Genomic DNA, 19,603 nt, shown 5'->3' with positions numbered 1-19,603 from the left:
AAATAAATCCAACCACTGACAAGAAGATCAGGTAAAAGGGAGCTCATGTTAAAAAAAAAAGATGTGAACAAACCATTTGGCTTAGGGGGAACTGCTGGAGTCAGATGCCAAAAGTACTTGCTTTTTCATTTTAGGAGAATACACACTGCCAGACAGAGATCACTAGGGAACTTTCAAAGAATCAAATTTACCATTTAAACAAATGAGAACTGACATCCCATTTTTCAACTCCTTTCATTTGCCTAGATATACTGTTTATAACAAACATTTTTTAATAATTAACTACTTGGGCTTCACACAAATTTCAATTTCTATATTTAAGAACTGATTAGCATGTCTCCCCACATTGTCTCTAAAAGCTTTGAAAATGTCCCCCCTAGTGGACTAGCAGATTTAAAGACATTGTAGACCAGACAACCCTTTTATCCAGGGGAAAAGCACATTCAGCAGGGCACTAGGTATATAAATACACCATCGAAGGACTTACTTTTTATGAACATTCTCAGTCAGAAGTATGACATAATCACCTTGATTTTAATCACCTTGACATAGTGGGATTTACTACTATTTAAGATTGGAATTATGGTTGAAATGGAATGGGTTTAACCCATTTAGGTAAAGTTTTTCAGAAAAAAAACCCAATTCTAGCATTACCAATGACCCTTCTTTCTGAAAGATGTATTACATAAGCTATTAAAGCCGAATCCTGGGGAGGTCTTCTTATAAGTTTATAGTCATAATCTCTCAACATTCCCAAAGAAATATTTATGATACATACAGTATTTATGAGCCCCACACAACTAAATTAAATGGCCCACAAGCTGCTTAGTAACTTTAGAGTCGGTTTATAGTTTAAGTTTGGGATTCACATTTTCAGTATGTGTTCTGTCACACCAAGTTCAGTTTCTGGCTAGAGAGCACCACCCAGTTGTAAAACAAATTCACTAACCCATCACTGCACTGCTGTGATCCTTATCCAGAGCCCACACATGCTCAATGTGTTAGCCAAATCCTCTAAAGCAAGTGATTCTTTTTAACCCTCTGTTTTTCTTGACATGGAGGAAATATTTAGTCATGAAATGAAGAGAGGGATTAGGAAATGTAAAAGAAATTACATTTGAAGGTGTACCCTGGGCAGGTGAGGTATGACAGTACGAATTACTTTGGATTCTGAAGTACAGCTTTACTAAACAGCAGTGATCAGATCGCCAAAATGGAAAGCAAAGTTGCATTGTGTATTAAACAAATACACAATCTTGTTCTTTAAAAAGTCTTAGGGGCACATTTACTAAGCTCGAGTGAAGGATTCGAATGAAAAAAAATTTTAATTTCGAAGTAATTTTTTGGGTACTTCGACCATTGAATAGGCTGCTACAACCTTCGACTTCGAATTCGATTCGAACGATTCAAACTAAAAATCGTTCGACTATTCGACCATTCGATAGTCGAAGTACTGTCTCTTTAAAAAATACTACATACTGCGCCAGTTTAAACCTACCGATGTTCAATGTTAGCCTAGCACTTTTCTAAGTTTTTTATGATCGAATAAAAATCGCTCGATCGATCAAAATCGTTCGATTCGAAGGATTTTATCGTTCGATTCTAAGGATTTTACCGTTCAATCGAAGTATTTGCGCTAAAATCCTTCGAATTCTATAATTGAATTCGAAGGATTTTACTTCGAGGGACGAATTCGAGGGTTTATTAACCCTCGAAATTCGACCCTTGATAAATCTGCCCCTTGAATTTCATAAAACTTAAAACTTAAGAATATATATTTTGACCAGCCTTGCTGAGTGATGTTATCACAGGTGTGTTGCTCAGCCTCCTCTTAGTTTAGAGGTGGGCAGAAAATGAAGCAGTTGACAGAGTCCTGTCATGACGACCTCTGCAAACCACCAAAGCTGTGATTGATGATTTAATTGTGGGAACACTTTGTTGCAGAATAGAGGAGCAAGACAATATGTCACTATTTCAGTGGTAAAGGTATCAAATTATGATTACTAAATGGATAACAAATATATTTTACACTTGATTAAAAGCTGACCTGGTAACTGCTGGGGTGGAAAAAAGGGGTTCAGTGGGAACAATGACTGATAAACAATTCCATTACTTATTTGTGGGGGGGGGGGTAAAATTATTTTTCTGTAGGGTTAGGTAAAATCTAGTTATGCCAGTAAATCTGCCTCTTATACACAAGTGGACACTTTTGCTTTCTTCTTCAGTAGCCTACTTATTCTGGAATAGTGTAGTGTGTCTTTTTAGGACAAGAACACAAATATGGTTTCTCTTTGCAATGACATCGTCCTTTACCATATGCTGCATATGCTTTGCAGATGTGAAATATTATTTCATGCATGATAGTTTCCTTATAACATCATCAGCTCCTATAGTTTTCTTACAAGCTCATCAGGATTTAACAGGAGAACAGTATATATAAAACACATACATTTTTTTTATAAGTAGGACAGATAGTTGGAATTAGCTTTGCACTGTACACAGAATTCTGCAGATACTGGGTGTGATTCAATTCTCAGAGCTTGATTGGTACACTGCCAAATTTCCCACTACAACATTATCCAGACTCTCCTCTCGCAGTCATTCAGTTCACTACTAGATGTTGCTTGGCCATGGTGAGAATATTTTCATTTACTGTAAGTGATTCTATTACATTATGCACAGTATACAAGTGTGCAAGCACTTGACCCCTGGGGTAAGATTTGTTATGCTCCTCTCACCAGATTAAAAATCATGCCATACGACAGGTGGTAGGGACAGGGCTACAGCTCCTGCTGCTCCCTAATTTACACTCTGTTTCCTGATAAGTGGATCTGCATTAATATTAATCTAGGGTCAGGGCCGGATTTGACGAAGCAGCGCCTCGAGGCCAGCATGGTCCCAGTGCCGGCCGCTTCCACTCGCCTCCACCCCCTGTGGCCGCAGGGTCCTAGCGCTGGGCACGGTGCTCTCAGGCACAGAAGCACTGGGAAGCTTCAAGTCCCCAGTGCGCCCAAGGATGCAGCTGGGCGCCATGCCGCCCCTAAAATTTCGCTACCCTAGGCCCGGGCCTTTGTGGCCTTGCCACAAATCCGGGCATGCAGAAGTTTCATAGTTATAGGATAGGATCCATTAGCCTGTTATCCATAAAGCTTCGAATTACAGCAAGGCCATCTCTCATAGACTACATTTTAATCAACAAAGTAATAATTATAATTAAGACAGTACCTCATATTTGATGTTTATTAAGATATAATTAATCCAAAACCATCCTATTGGATTTTATTAATGTTGCACAGTAGACCATAGCAACAAACCAATCAATGTACCCTAATAGTGACACTGGGAGATAAGTGGAAATGGGAAGGCAACAGAACTCCAAATACATAAATACATGGAAAGTAGAATTGGAAAATGTCCATCTGAAACATATTTCACTTGGATATTATCACAAAAAAGGAATGATTAATGATTAATAGAAAAAAATAAGTTAATAACAAATTGCCCCCAAATATCCAAAATTAAGTATAGGATACCAAAACATGCTCAACACGGTTTCCAAATATTCAGGAACAAGTTGAGCATGGCATTGTTTGCATATGCTGAATGGTTCTATACTCAAAGCAACATTCAACCAGCATGCTGCACATACCTGGTTGTCATCATACAATATACAGTACCTTGCATACCTGCGGGACCAAAATCTTGCCTGGTGAGAAACACGGCATGGTCATGGTGCTCTGCATGATCTGGATCTGAACGCTGCTGAGAATTGGCCCAGCGACACACTTGGTCAAGGCTCCTTGATGGGTTCCCTCTTTCTATCAGACTGACTGACTGCAACAGAGATACAACAACATATCTGTACATCATTCAGCATAAGCACACACTATAACAGTTAATTCAATAAACGTTAACCTTCAGAATGTGGTCACTGCAAGCTTTAGATGTTCTTCTTCATCATCCTCTTAATTTATCTGACTCAGACAAAGAGTAAGATTGAATTCCTAAATTGTTGAAAAAATCTTATGTATGGCCTAAAATTATTTTCACCAGTCTCTATGGAGTAGGTTGGCATTGAGACAAAATGAATACATTTTATGACTTTTATAAATCTAGACTATTCTCCTTGCATAGGGAATTTAACCTATAGCAAACTGGCCATGTGTTGGATTTTTGGTTTCTTTACTTAAAAATAGTTCAAGATTTATTCAAAGCTCTAATAGGGAGTATCCAGAAAGTAGGACCCAGTGGTACAGGCAGACCATTCAGTAAAATATAGTTAACATAGTTTAGTAGGGATGAAAAAACACCATCAAGTTCATATATACATACAATTTGTAAACATACACGCACTAATTGTTAAAACCACAAACCAAAATTCATGTTCCCAGTCATACAATAGAGTCCAAAAGAAACTAGAACTCAAAGCTGTCAATCTACTGTATATTGGGGGAAAAGGCTGTGTTAGTAAATAATTCTCATGGAACAAATCCATATCAAAGGCATGCCATTGAGCACCATATTTAACTTATGAGAAATGTTTGCTCTACTTCTCATATGATTTTGTTTTAGACTATTACAGCTTAAATAATTTTACAAATAAGAGGTGAAAAAAGGGCCCTGAAATAAGGAGGAAGTCTTGGGTTCCAACTTAACCTGTCATGTGGTAATGGGAGGTCTGGTTTATAAACAACAGCTGCAACGATGCACAATATAATAATATAGACATTGGTATTCTACCAGGAAAATCTCTGTAAGGGGGACTGGGAGCCCTTTCTACCTTGCACTAAAACTGTCTCTACTTTCATACAATTTCACATTCATTCTTTGCCCCTTTTTTACCTGCCTGTATCCCACCATAATCATTCGGACCAGGACTATGTTGATGTGGACTCCGAGTGACTCGTCATGGTAAATTTCATCCACCTGAAACAGAAAATTTGATTTTGTTTTTAAAGAAAAGCACAAAACAAAAATAAAGTAGTGAATCAATGATAAAGAAATAGTATCCTAGACCCATAATATAACTTTTCGCCCTTTGGGTTATTAGGTATTTTTGACTAATATGGTTTTGAAGGCTTTTTGCTCCATAAACATCTACCGATTATTTTTTCCTGTAGACAACTGGGTCTGGAATTAACTGTAATTAGAACATTCAGGGGCAGATTTATCAAGGGTCGAATTTCGAAGTGAAAAAAACTTCGAAATTCGACCATCGAATAAGCTAGTTCGACATTCGAACTATTTTTAAGATCGTACATTCGTACTACAAATCGAACGATTCGAACGATTTAATCGTGCGATCGTACGATTTTACAAAAAAATCCTTTGACTTCTCAAAACTTAGCCAAATACTGGCTATAGGTTCTAGGAGGTCCCCATAGGCTAACATAGCAATTCGGCAGGTTTAAGGTGGCGAAGTGTCAAAGTTTTTTTAAAGAGACAGTACTTAGATTATCGAATAGTCAAAGCATTTTCACTTCGAATCAAAGTCGAATTTGGCCTATTCCATGGTTGAAGTACCCAAAAATTACTTTGAAATTCGAAGTTTTTGAATTTGAATATTCACTTCGAATTCACTTTGACCCTTAGTAAATGTGCCCCTTAAAGTGCTAGGTAATCCAGTATCAAAATGAGGGATAATCTGAATCTTGGATTCAGGATCTGCCCAAACCCAAGCCTTTTTTCAGCAGGATTCGGATTTGGCCAAACTGAAGTGCCTGGCCAAACCGAATTCAAATTAACATAGGATAACAAAGAAACATGCATAAAGAACATGGCCTTTTTTTTTTGCATTGCTTGCATGGTTCCCACACTCTTATTTGCATATGCAAATTAAGTCCTTATTTGGTTCTTCCTACAGCGAAAGAAAGTTTGCACCAGTGTGCAGTGAATATAATAGAAGTTCTTGCTGGAAAAGCTGTTATGTTTACTCCAAAAAAAATACATCAACTTCAAGCACTTCTTAAAAGTGGGCAATGCACTATTAAAATTCGAAATGCAGTAACAGTTTAAAGAAAAGCATTACATTGCGATATGCGATTTTTCATTCTTATTTGTACAACTTGTATTGCTCTTTGCGACTTTTATACATTCCCCATTTGTCGTCTACAATGTTTCCTAACATTGAAACTGCTCTTATGTATTGTATCATTCTATGTGTCGCCTGGTGCAGGTAACATAGGTATGGTTTTTATTTAGCTATTAAATGTATTATTTCAATACCATTTTTAATGTGGCAAAAGATTGTTTGTGCATATATTTATTTTATTGAGAAAATAATTAATGTGGTGATTCTGATTACTAGAAAAATCCGCCTGAATCCTAATTTGATTTTTACAATAATAATTCAGTGTTTTTCCATAGGCATTAAGGACAATTTGTCAATGTAAAAAGAGTACTTTGAGTAACAAGCCCTTTAACCCCAGGTATGGTGTGCATTCAAATTACAAGAAAAGCAGGTTTCCTGTTTTGCCTTAAACTTGGCTTTCTGACAATGAAATCCCTGAACCAAATCCTTATTCAAATGCATCAATAGTTATTGATATAGCTCCACTAATCAAACAGAAACTCTCGTATAGTATTAGAGATTCGTACAAGAGTAAATATTTACTGAATACTAAATATATGTTGCTATAGTTTTGTAGAGCATTTATACTTCTTATTTCACATGAATGTCTTTATTACAATAATAAAGTACTGATGATTGTGTTTATAACAGGAGTGCCAAGACTTTACTTATGTGGGGTTCACACGAACGTGATGCAACATTATCAGGGATCTCTAACAACCTTGACTAGAACTTGATTAGAAATTTCACGTTGTTAAACGAACACCAATAATTCCTCAGATATATATATATTTTTTATAAATAAATGGAATAATTAAAGGTAACCAGATAGCTAATCTAATGAGTGCTGCTGATAACATCTGCTGGCTATCAGCTAAAGATCAACTAACAGGTTATGATCTACGTTTTGGACACTATGGGGGTTATTTATCAAAATCCGATTTTCTACGTATTAAAAGTCAGACCAAACTAGAATCCACAATTTGATCTTAATTATCATTGAAAAAACTAGATAAAATCGGTTCAGGAAATGCTAGAATTTTTCGTGAAAAACAGTCCGAAACTGGTTCCGACCATGATACCTTCAAATTTAAAATGGAACCTTTGCCATTGACTTCTACAGGACCCCAACAGCTTGGAGATGGAGTATTTTCGGATTCAGACTTTTAGCAGCCTCGGGGTATAATAAATCATGAAAAATGTGAGGTTTTTTTCCACTAGAAATCTGGATTTTATAGTGAAAAAAAAACTTTTTCAAGTTTTTGGTATTCGGACTTTAATAAATAACCTCATACAGGTTCATAGTAATCTGCTCTTTCACTTTTTTTATTTTAAATTCAGTTTTATAAACACACTGTTAATCATTTAAAATCTGCTTCGTTTCATGGGGCATGCAAATGTGTTACAGATTAATCCACCAATCAGAAAACATATAATTCAGGTTTCTCTCATTGAACAGAATTAACACAATGGAAGCATAGAACATAGCATTCAACAGGACATCCTTTAAAGCTGCCAAAAAATTATATAATTAATAGCTAATACATAAAAGGGGTTTGGTATATAAATAAACTTTTTTTACACTGCCTATGAGATCAAATATGCAGAAATCCAATTCTGCCATGACCCACCTGTGGGTACAGTTTGAAAAGGCTTCTATTAGACATAACAGTGACCCTAAATAATGCAAAAGTTGGAGATGTATATAATCCAATATGTCGATCTGTTGCACCTCTTTACCTCTTTTCTATGTTTAAAGCCACATTACACTATAAAATAAATACAAACTACCGTATATGCACCATATGTTTTTCCCATATTCCTAGATTGTAAGATTGTGCATGAACCCATTTCCTCAAAGTCTCATATAAGTCTAACTTTGCTTCTGTCCTCTTGAATTTGAAAATATCTAAATACTTGTATGCTCTGTATAAAAATAAGATTACTCAAATGCCTCTTTCTGAAGAAAACACACAGTAAACGAATATGGTAACTGAAATAGTGCCAAGGTTACTCTGCAGCTTTCGACTTTAAAGAAGGCATAGAAGTTAATAAAGGCAGCTAGCAATGTGGAATCCCCCTTCCTTCCTGGTTTGGGTATCATATATCCTAGAGACTCTGCCTTTTCATGGATAAAACATAGTTCTGATTGTGCTCCTGGCAGAAGTCGCTTGAAAGATGTTGACACCAAATAAAGAAACATATATCAGTAGTCTATTTGAAGAGTCTCCATAGAAACACAAGATATACAAACCTGCAGTTTCTCCCTGCTCTTTAATAGGCTAACCACTGTTAGCTTTGTACAGTACTTGCATGAGATAAAATTTAAAAAAAAGCAATGAAACTTAAAAAACTGAAGAAATAAAAGAGTTTCAAAGGTTTAAACTCAATGCGACTGAGAGATGGGAGTTACAAAACTAGTTATAATAGAGGGGGAAAGTCTTTTCAGTTCATTGAGTTTCAATGTGTTCAGATTACTTTCCGAGGAAAGAAGCCAAACAAAAGGGAAAAAGAAAAATCCAGCGCACAAAGTTCATCATCTGTGCCCACTATGTATACAGTCAGAACCACCAGAATAGGCCATTATTTCATGCCCTAACATGGCGATTTTCTCCCAAAATATGTAACTCTTAATAAAGGATTAGTACATTTTTAAGACTTGCTTGAACCTCCACTTTTTCCCCCGCTGGTCTTATATGTTCAAATTATGTATCATGTTAGGGCAAACAAGAAGCAAACCTCTATTTCAGGAGTGCCCATACTTTACTAATGTGAGGTCTACTTTTAGTGATATTGTCCCATTATGATCTACATCCATAAAAGCAGTTAGCTTTCTGGCCGCTTGCGAAATGTTGCCGACGCCCACTTTTTTGCAGAGTTTTGTGGCGCGGCAAAATTTTTTTCTTAACGCGCGTCTTTTTTTTTTTTTGTATTGTCGCATGACGCCATACAAGTCTATGGGCGGAATTTCCACGGCAAAACAAGCGGAAAAAATTCGCCCATCCCTACTTGCATATTAATTTATGAGAAAATATATATTTCTATATTTAACAATTATTTCTTATGTTACCTTAACATGATACATGTCTGAATGAAAAGCATGAAATAGGAGGGTGATTCAGACAGGCTGTTTGTTGCCAGTGTCTTGGGATCTACTAATCACCAGCTAAATGTCTACTGGTAGATACCGATCTACCTTTTGGGCACCCCTACTCTATTTGATGCAAGAGAGAATAGAAAAACTCAAGTGTATTTGGTAGTGGTGATGTGTAATAAAACATCCCTTGTCCAAACAATATAAGAGGACATAATCTTGGACAGATTCCAGTTTAAATTCAGAAACATTAATCTGTTTCATTGGCAGTTGCTTGTTGCTGCCACTTAAGTGGTATTTAGAGGCTTGGGCACTGGTACGATCCTGAGCTGTACCATATTATCCTCACATTTGCAATAAAGAGGATTTTGTGGAGCATTAGATTTTATCCCTGTTAAGCATGATAGATTTTCCCAGGCAGAAAAGAGGAAAGGAAAAGTGCACATTGGCTTTCATTTATTTCAGACAAGGCACCAGCTATTTCCTCTAGTGCCTCTATATAAACCTCTGTCTTTATGTATCTAACGGCCTCCTTTTGGAAAGTGTCACACAATGATGTCACATGATTAAACATTGGTGAACCAGCTTGGTGAAGAGAACGGGTGAATCTGTATGGGTACAGGAAAAGTCTTTGCCTTTCTACACTCTAAACACAAAAAAACATATCAAATATCTTCCTTGTAGCATCCATACCCACACTCAACAGCCTGCAAATGATGAGAACATAATAGGTTCAGTGTTTAAAGGGGAATTTCACCCTTAAGATACCTTCAGTACAACGTAGCGGGTGCTATTCTGAGACAATTCCAATTGGTCTTCAAGTTTATTATTTGTGTGTGTTTTTTAATTATTTAGCTCTTTGTTCAGCAGCTCTCTAGTTTGAAATGTTAGCAGATACCTGGTTGCTATGGTCCAAATTACCCTAGCATACATGTAGTGAGTTGAATGAAAGACTGAAATATGAATAGAAGAGGGCCTGCATAGAAAGATTAGTAATAAAAATGTAACAATAAAATCTTAGCCTTCAAAGCAATAATTGTTTTGACTGCTGGGGTCAGTGACCCCCATTTGAAAGCTGAAAAGAGACAGAAGTGAAAAGCCTTGCACTGTGCTTTTCCTAAAGCACCCTTATGCCAGCAGCCAAAAGGCTTAAAGTAGTAGTTAAAGTTTTATATTATAGGTATTCTTAGCAAGAATATTGCATGTTGTGACTACAATTCTATTGTTGTTGTTACTTTTTATTACTATTCAGTTACTCTCCTATTCATAGTCCAGTCTCTCATTCAACCCACTGCCTGGTTGTTAAACAATTATTAACGAATTCAAATCAAATAGTCACATCAGATAATCTGAATATACAAAAATGTTAATCTTATGTAACAATACTTCTCCACTGAAGGGTTAACCAGTCTGAAAAACTATTTGCAAGTTCTTATTAATATTATTTATGTGCTTTTGTATCATTTATATTTTTATTCTACAGCTCCTTCCTGCTTGGAATTTACACTGCCATATAGTTGTTGGGCTCACCCTAGCAGACAAGAAGTCACAATGAAAGAGGCAGCCTGAAGCATATCAGCAATAAAAAAAATCAAGTCAAGCCTCTCAGTCAATGCATTTTTTGTTTGCTGGAGTCACTAACCCCGACAACCAGATAACACTGTAGGCTGGAAAGAACCAACCAGAAAATAATATACAAAATAAACAATGAAAATAATTAGGCCCATGACCGTATGCTAATCACAAAGCAGATGTGATTGGATCAGCCTTTTTTTCTGCCTGCATATCTACGCAAGTAGAGAAAACGTAGAGTGTGCCATAGGCCTTAAAGCGATTCAACACATTCCAATAAAAAATCATAGGAACGTGTCCATATCAAGAAGGCATTGCACGTCGAATAGTTTCCACTTAAAGCCCCATCAAAGCCGCCCCCAGCCCGCAAACCTTTGTGAAGCCAACCCTCTGACACTACTAACGGATCTTCTACATTGTTTGAGTGATTCTTGGCTGGGGGCGAAGCGATCCTTCCATAGGCTGAAGTCTTGTTTTCATTTGTAATTAGCCTATGGAAGGATCGCGCCGCCCCCAGCTAGGGTCAGGGCCGGAACTAGGGGTAGGCAGAAGAGACAGCTGCTTAGGGCGCAATGATTGGGGGGTGCTGGGCAACTACCTCTTCTGCCTACTCCTAGACCAGACCTGTCAATAGACCTGCGCCCGAGAATGCTGCTTTGGTGTATGCTTGTATGGAAGGTGTTACTGCGCATGTGCACGCGAGCGCTGATGCCGCACATGTGTGCACGATCGCTACTGATGCGCATGCGCACGTGGGCCCTGCTGCAGAGAGACGGAGATGGGGGTGAGCTATCAGGCTGGGCTGCCTCTGGCTAGGGTTGCCACCTGGCCAGTATTTTACTGGCCTGGCCGGTAAAAATTATGGTTGATCCCAATGTTATTAATAGGGAAAAAAGATAAATATATAGGAAGGCCGGTATTTTTTTCCAGAAAAGGTGGCAACCCTAACCCCAGCCCAGCATCACTGAAACAACGCAGAAGATCATTTAGCAGTGCCAGAGGGTTGGCTTAACAAAGGTTAAGCTTAACAAAGGTTCGCAGGGCTGGGGGCAGCTTTGGGGGGGGGGGATTTAGAGGAAAGTAGTTGGCGTGCAACACCTCCTTTATACGGACACATTCCTATGATTTTTATAGGAAAGTGTATCGCTTTAAGCATATAAGGCTACTGCCAGACAAGGCTGAGTTTCACCCTACATACACAAACAGGGCAAGAATCAGCCAATCTGGATTTATAGTCTTGCGAGTGATCCGTGTTTAAGCAATGCAAATGGATCAGGGAGTGCTACCTGTACTTTTGCTCTATCTTTATAGTAGCCTAAAATTAAAAAGCAGTTTATAAGGGTTGCATCAACCAAGCACAAGAACAGAGTCAAATGGCAAGAAATATCTTTATCTCCCTGCAACAGTTACTGAAAATTCTAGAGGGAAGGACCTTGCCATGACATATACATTGACCGTGCTAGGTATGGTTAAAGGAATTTTATGTTAACTGTTTATCAGTATTGTGTCTCCATAGTTCCCTCTGTGTATCAAGTATGTTTTGTGCAAAAAAGAGAACCCTTTGTATCTTCTATGTCAAACATGGCTGTCCATCCCGCATGCACATGAACACATCATGTTCTTATTTTGTGCACCTGTATTTTGTCCTTTTGGCTGAATCTGTCAGTTACAAGTTACAGATGAGCACCCTAGGAATATTTACAGACTTTCCCCTAAAACTTGTGAAAAACGTAAAAAATTAAAATGCCTTATATAATTGTATTTTTAGAGAATATCATACTGGGGTCCAACATGCCTGGATGTTTGACAGATGGTACACAAATTGCATGTGTCTTCTAGGCTATGTGTACATTCCGAAGGACACTTTCTAAAAACATAACATGATATATAAATGTGAGGGCAATGTTTGACATCCCACTCACAAAGGAACGTTAACAATTCATATCATAGCAGATTGTTGTGCTGCAGATCAGTAGGATATAGTAGGATATAGTAATAGAACAGAAGAAACAATCTGGCATACATTTATTATATCACTGAACATGAATGTGACTCATGAATATCACTAAGGTTTTTCTTGTGTAACAACTCTACAAGCCCATCAGTTTAGTAGGTTGTTATAAATTAATTAATAATGAATCCAACATGTTTCATAGTTTTCTGAGATGGAGCAAAAGAAATTCAGTGACTTACACAGAGCCTTGGCTTCAACCAAACTGAATACCAGTAGGATGAATTGTTTTGCTTACTAGGCCTGATCACAGTGCACTGCCCAACCACTTTAATTCTCCGGTGACTGAATGGAAGCAAATCTCACTAACAATCTTCCAACATATAGTAAAAAAACCTTTCCAAAAGACAGCATGTTATAGCAGTTAAGGGAGAACCAAGTTTATATTAATACCCTGAGTTTTGGAATGAGATGTTGGACTGGAAGGTATCCAATGCTTTCTGTAATATGGTGCATCTTATTTAAAGAGAAACAATACAATTTGACATTCTTACAACTCATATTAATTTTTCTGATCTTTTAATCATACTCTCAAATGGAATACTTGCATATTTTTCCCTTCAAGGACCTCTAGCCAGCAAAAAACTGAAATAAAACAACCTTTGTATCTTAATGAGAAAAACACCTGCAGGTTGGAATTTCCCAAAGGGAGTATCAGATATTAGGAATAATAAAATCTTCTTATTCCTGCTCAGAGCACAACGGCAAAGGTTATTGCTTTCAGTAGTAACAGTCTCAGTCAGTATATCACAGTTTTGCCCTAGCACAATAAACATACCCACTCTCACAAAGGAGCCACGCTGCAGAAATTTCCTGGCACTCATTCAAGTCTAGACAGAGCCAGCTGTAGGGGAACCTGACATAGTACTGACCTAAAACGCCTTAAGAACCCTGTTACCACTGTTCATGGAGATAACTGAAAATGAAGGTTGTATTAGTATGTGCATCCAAAGCAGTATCAAATGATTTATAATCAAGTAGTGAATTTGAAAGTAAAATTGGGATGTGATAGTCTTTTGCTCATTTAATACAGATAATCCTTTATTCAGTAACCCACCAGTCATCCTTTGTCAATATTCCTCAAATCTGCCTCTACGAATCAAACGGATTATTCTCAGTTTATTCCGTTTATTCCGTTTAGTAAAAAGTGTCAAGGAAAAGATTCTGAACATTGGCTATTTTTTTTACTGAAAGGGAAAACATCCACTTAAACAAATTAAAATAAATTGTACTTGTTTAATTGTTCATAAAGGTATGAGATCTGTTATCCAGAAAGCTCCAAATTACAGGAAGGTCATCTCCCATAGACTTCATTTTAATGAAATAATTTACATTTTTACATTTCCATTTTTTCTGTAATAATAAAACAGTACCTTGTGCTTAATCCCAGCTAGATAGCATGAGTTCTTATTGCAGGCAAACCAATTGGGTTTGATTAAAAGACTTACAGTACGTAGTATGGAATTAAGGAGATCTACAGTACTTATAACATATGGGGATCCAAATTATCTAAAGAGACATTTTCTATAACACTCCAGGTCCCAATCATTTTGGATAACAGGTCCCATACCTGTATGTTTTTTTTTAGCCTGAGATCTACTTATAACATATGGGGATCCAAATTATCTAAAGAGATATTTTCTATAACACTCCAGGTCCCAATCATTTTGGATAACAGGTCCCATACCTGTATGTTTTTTTTAGCCTGAGTGTTTGTGCCAAGATCAATACAGTGTCTATTTTCCAAAATACTCACCAGCACATCCTGGCCTGTCCAGCTTTCTGCCTGATGCTCAATACACAACGAGGGATTAGCAACCTCCAATCATAACAATGCAAGGCAAAAAAACATACCAGCACAACATGGCAATTCCAAGTGTTTTACAAAGGGGTGTGCCCCAAAAATTACACTTTTTGCAAGATCACAGCAGTGCCAGTTGTCCAAATATCCATTCCTTATTACGATACAGTCTACTTATGGACATGCCCAAGCAATGTTTGGCTTTAGTGTAACAGAGTAATTCTTTCTTTCTTTCTTTCTTTCTTTTCTATTGTTAAATGTAATTTTCTTACACCTAACTGGGACAGTGCTCAATTCAAGGGGTTTGCCACAGGGACATAGAGGCCCACAGCCATTCTTCATATGCCCCACAGAGTGCAGCCTTTTTTTGCACTTTGCACACTATGTGGGGCATTGTAAATTACCCCTATTAATAAATACCCACAAAAACAAACAAATACCCTTTGTGTAAAGCTCAGCTATCATTCAACATTGTGATGTCAGTCAAATAGAGCTATAGGGGCTACAATAAATATAATGTACAGAAAGGAGGTAAACAAAAAATTGCATCCTAAAAGAAGTGTTATTTCAGCACATTTTGAACTAATTTATTGAAACTTGGTTATTGTTAAAACTTTACCAAGATTTAATAATATGTTATATTGATTTCTTAGCCCTTGGACTGGAGTTGCAATCTTACTTTATTTTTCCTTAAATATAAAAAGAACATTACATTTATGCATGGTGTGTGTGTTGGTGTGTGTCGGTGGGTGGCAGGATGGTCAGGAATAATCAGAAAGCTCTGTGAATACACACTACACTTTCTCCAGATCCTGCCATAGCTGTATCACGATGAATATGGGCACTATGTCCTGTATGTGGGTGTTTGTGTTACCAAGCAACACTTCCTTACTCCTGCCCTGAGAAAGTCCGTCAGTATGTCTGTGCGGTTTGGGATACTTATTTGCTCAGCTAACATGAAAGGTTTGCTGAAGCCAGTCTTTGAGCCAATCAAAGTGGCTTTTTTTCTTCAGCTAAATACTTAGCAACTTTAAGATCTTTTCATGTTGATAGGTGCAGGAATGCGAGTAATGTTTGAGTAATGTCATAATGAACTTTTAACTGTGTCAATTTCCGATCTGGCCATTGTTTGTTCTAAGATATGAAGACATATGAAAACTAATCTTCAATGGCTTATTTACACTGACAACTTTATTCTAACTATTTTAGAACATTTTGTTTGATAATATGCTTTACATTTAAAAAAAAGATTTTGTTTGAGTTGTGATGAGATTTTAATGGTTTAGTTAACATATCTAGCAATAGTGAAAGTCTTCAGGGCATGCCACAGCAGTACTATAAATAACAAATAATATTTAATTCTAGCCATGATCAATTAAAAAATGATTTCTTATTTTAAATTACACAACACAGTATTGGTGTTATCTTCCCCTAAGGTTTATTGACTTACTAATACTGACTGTGCCATAAATATATCTACCAAACATTCTTACTAAACTGTGAGCAGGCATTGATAAGCGCTCTTGGCTAGATCACCTGGCTTATCTTGTGTAATGTTAAATCTGTACCCACTGCACACCACACAATAGGAACTTTGTCATTCGCCTGGAAGCAATTCATGAGTCTGGTGTAAAGTACAGTAACCATGATGTCATATATGCACCAAGCCTGCTGATGCCTGGAATTAACCCCACTCATTTGGTACATCCCACTCACTTATTCTGCTTGAAAGTTGTTGATGGGTGCTACATTACTGCCATTTCAAAGGCATTTCATTTTACAAAATTCTCAGAATTGGCCAAAAACACAGACAAAGTTTGATCCCCCAAACCGGTAGCAAAACAGCACAGTCTACTTCACATATGCAAACTCCAAACACGCTTGAGTGGTTGCTGAAAAGAGCCATTTAGATATACGTCTTCAACATTTAGACCCAGCTCCCAGCATGAAATCTGTCAGATAGATATGCATCACCTACACACTAAACACAGATATTCCTCAAAACATTCTCATAACATCTACAAAGCAGCGTATCATATAAAGGGCCAGTGTAGCTGGTGATCCATTAAGCTTAATGCTATAAGAAGATGGTCATGTAACCTGTTCCTTCTCCTTATATATAGGAATACACACGCAGTGCTTGGCACTGCTAAAAGATGCACATCATTGTTGCGCCAGGCCTGCTGCAATAGAAAACAAATCTGCACCTAAATCTTCATTTATTCCTTACAAGCCCTGTAAAGGCAATACATGCTTTGAGAAATTGTTTGTTACCCTGTTTATATTTGTCCCTTTAAATACTTGGAATGTTCTTTATTATTTGATAAAATAGTTCTTCGTTTCCCAGTAGTATCAACACTCCTTCTAATGCCAAATCGTAACTGTTACAGATTGAACCTGACTGGCTGTGAAAATCTGACAGGAGGATTTGTCACACTTAAATCCGATTATGGTGGCAGGAACTGATTGCATGTCTGAAAAAAATAGCACCATCCAGGACCAACACGAAAGCTCAAAGCCTATAAGCAGCTGAGAGACATGGGGAATGCACTGTACACATACTTCTCTGGTCTAGGCAGAACTTCAAGGAATAGGCAAAATCTTACATTAAATCATACTTTTCTCAGTACAGATCAGACACAGCACTTTATTCTAGTACACATGTGCACTGCGGGACACTTAGCAGATGGTACCCATCACTTCTGGTCAGATGTGTAGGATCACACTGCTGCAACACAGTGTGCTATATTTGTGCAAATATAAGCCTTTCTGTTCCTTTTAGAAGAAATCAATTTATACAAACAAAGGTTAGATGATAATTTTCTATAAAGAGGATGCCAGATTTATGTTGGATTTGTCACCCCTGCAATGAGAAATATTTGGTACCCTGAAGGCGTTTTTATTGTGCCCCAATGTCTTTAGTTTGTCTATAGGACAAACAACTACTTAACAGCTACTAAAGCAAATAAAGTTCTGTCTTGCATAAATAAGGGCATTAACTCAAGGGATGAAAACATAATTATGCCTCTTTAAAGGTCCCTGGTGAGGCCTCATGTGGAGTATGCAGTGCAGTTTTGGACTCCAGTCCTTAAGAGGGATATAAATGAGCTGGAGAGAGTGCAGAGACTAAGTGCAACTAATCTGGTTGGAGGGCTGGAAGACTTGAATTATGAGGGTAGACTGTCAAGGTTGGGGTTGTTTTCTCTGGAAAAAAGGCGCTTGCGAGGGGACATGATTACACTTTACAAGTACATTAGAGGACATTATAGACAAATAGCAGGGGACCTTTATACCCATAAAGTGGATCACCGTACCAGAGGCCACCCCTTCAGACTAGAAGAAAAGAACTTTCATTTGAAGCAACGTAGGTGGTTCTTCACAGTCAGGACAGTGAGGTTGTGGAATGCACTGCCGGGTGATGTTGTGATGGCTGATTTTGTTAATGCTTTTAAGAGGGGCTTGGATGATTTCTTGGACAGACATAATATCAAAGGCTAATGTGATACTAAACTCTATAGTTAGTATAGGTATGGGTTTATATAATTTATGTGAAAGTAGGGAGGGGACTTTGTCTTTTTTTCAACCCAATTTAACTATGTAACTGAACTATATAGAGTTGTCATTTATCTTTCAGAGGAACGCACCTTCAAAGTAGTATGCAAAGATCTGGTAGCATTTATAAAAGCATGCAGGAGCTAATTTCCTAACATAAAGTACTTGCCTATGTTAAATTGCAAGGCAGCTATGACACATATATTTTCAAGATGGGGATTGACATTGAAGGTGTCAGTCCAATAAATCTTCTGGTTTATAAAATATTGAAATTTATCAACACTGTTTTATTGGGCAAGGGTGTCAAGGTTATGCTACATAATAATAATAGTGTGCTACAGATCGATATGACTTTGGTCATGCTGCTTCATATCCCAAAGCTCCTTTTATAACCTGGGAAGATAATTGGTCTAATAATTTGTGATAGATGTTAACAACTGGAATGTAAATACAGAGGGATGTCCCATAGGTATGAAATGGGACAATAAAACATTCTAGTGGTATTTAGAAGCCTTGGAAAAGAGAAGAATACTGGGGCATGAGACAATTGGCATAATTTAAATCTGGACAAAGAACAAGGCCAGCACTAATAGTCTGATGCTAGACTCTAATTTCTCATTCCTACTTTCTAATCTCATTAACTAAATGAAGCCAGAGCAAGGATAAATATAGCCAGGAACCTTTTAAGCTTTCACGTGCTGTGAAAACATGACATAAGACTGGGGTAATGTGAATCTTCTAAACATTCTTCGGATCCTTTATAAACTGCTTTTGTAGAATCTAAAGTAATTTAAAAATGTAGGCATTATATTAAAAAATGAGTCAAGTCACAGTGTGTCCCAGAGTTTGCTGTAGCGATGACCACGTTGCTCAGCTATTCCCTGCCTAATAGGATAAGGATTAGCGTTAGTTGTGTGGGCTCATTCAAGGTCTGATTTATCGTAGTTGGCATGTACTTCTACCTCATTTCTGTGTGAACTCTAACTTACCCTCTCATCCCCAAAAGTCTCTCAGACCACAAAGTGCAGGTTACTAGTCTGAGGGTTTTTTTTAGACATCAGTAGCAGATTTCATGCAAGAAAGTCATGACAATGGCTTAAAGGGATACTGTCATGGGGAAAAAAATTTCAAAATGTATCAGTTAATTCTGCACTGAAATCCATTTCTCAAAAGAGCAAACAGATTTTTTTATATTCAATTTTGAAATCTGACATGGGGCTAGACATATTGTCAATTACCCAGCTTCTCCAAGTCATGTGACTTGTGCTCTGACAAACTTCAATCACTCTTTACTGCTGTACTGCAAGTTGGAGTGATATCACCCCCCTCCCTTTTTCCCCCCAGCAGCCAAACAAAAGAACAATAGGAAGGTAACCAGATAACAGCTCCCTAACACAAGATAACAGCTGCCTGGTAGATCTAAGAACATCACTCAATAGTAAAAAACAATGTCTCACTGACACTGAGACTCCTTCAGTTACATTGAGAAGGAAAAACAGCAGC

The 19,603-nt window shown here is 37.4% G+C and overlaps 1 protein-coding gene across 2 annotated transcripts in view; it reads right to left on the bottom strand.

The window, feature by feature from the left end:
- Positions 1–19,603, bottom strand: part of adamts14.S (ADAM metallopeptidase with thrombospondin type 1 motif 14 S homeolog) — a 79,056-nt gene that overhangs the window by 32,488 nt on the left and 26,965 nt on the right. The window contains exons 5-6 of one of the 2 annotated variants that reach the window (XM_018227576.2): positions 4,843–4,926; positions 3,678–3,834 (exon numbers count right to left, since the gene is read on the bottom strand). In XM_018227576.2, the coding sequence (XP_018083065.1) occupies positions 3,678–3,834; positions 4,843–4,926 (241 nt within the window). The remainder of the gene's footprint in view (positions 1–3,677; positions 3,835–4,842; positions 4,927–19,603) is intronic. The other variant, XM_018227577.2, reaches the window with a different exon arrangement.

Source organism: Xenopus laevis, chromosome 7S, assembly GCF_017654675.1.
Source record: "Xenopus laevis strain J_2021 chromosome 7S, Xenopus_laevis_v10.1, whole genome shotgun sequence".
In the NCBI taxonomy this organism is placed as follows: domain Eukaryota; kingdom Metazoa; phylum Chordata; class Amphibia; order Anura; family Pipidae; genus Xenopus; species Xenopus laevis.
This window is presented reverse-complemented; position numbering and strand designations above follow the sequence as displayed.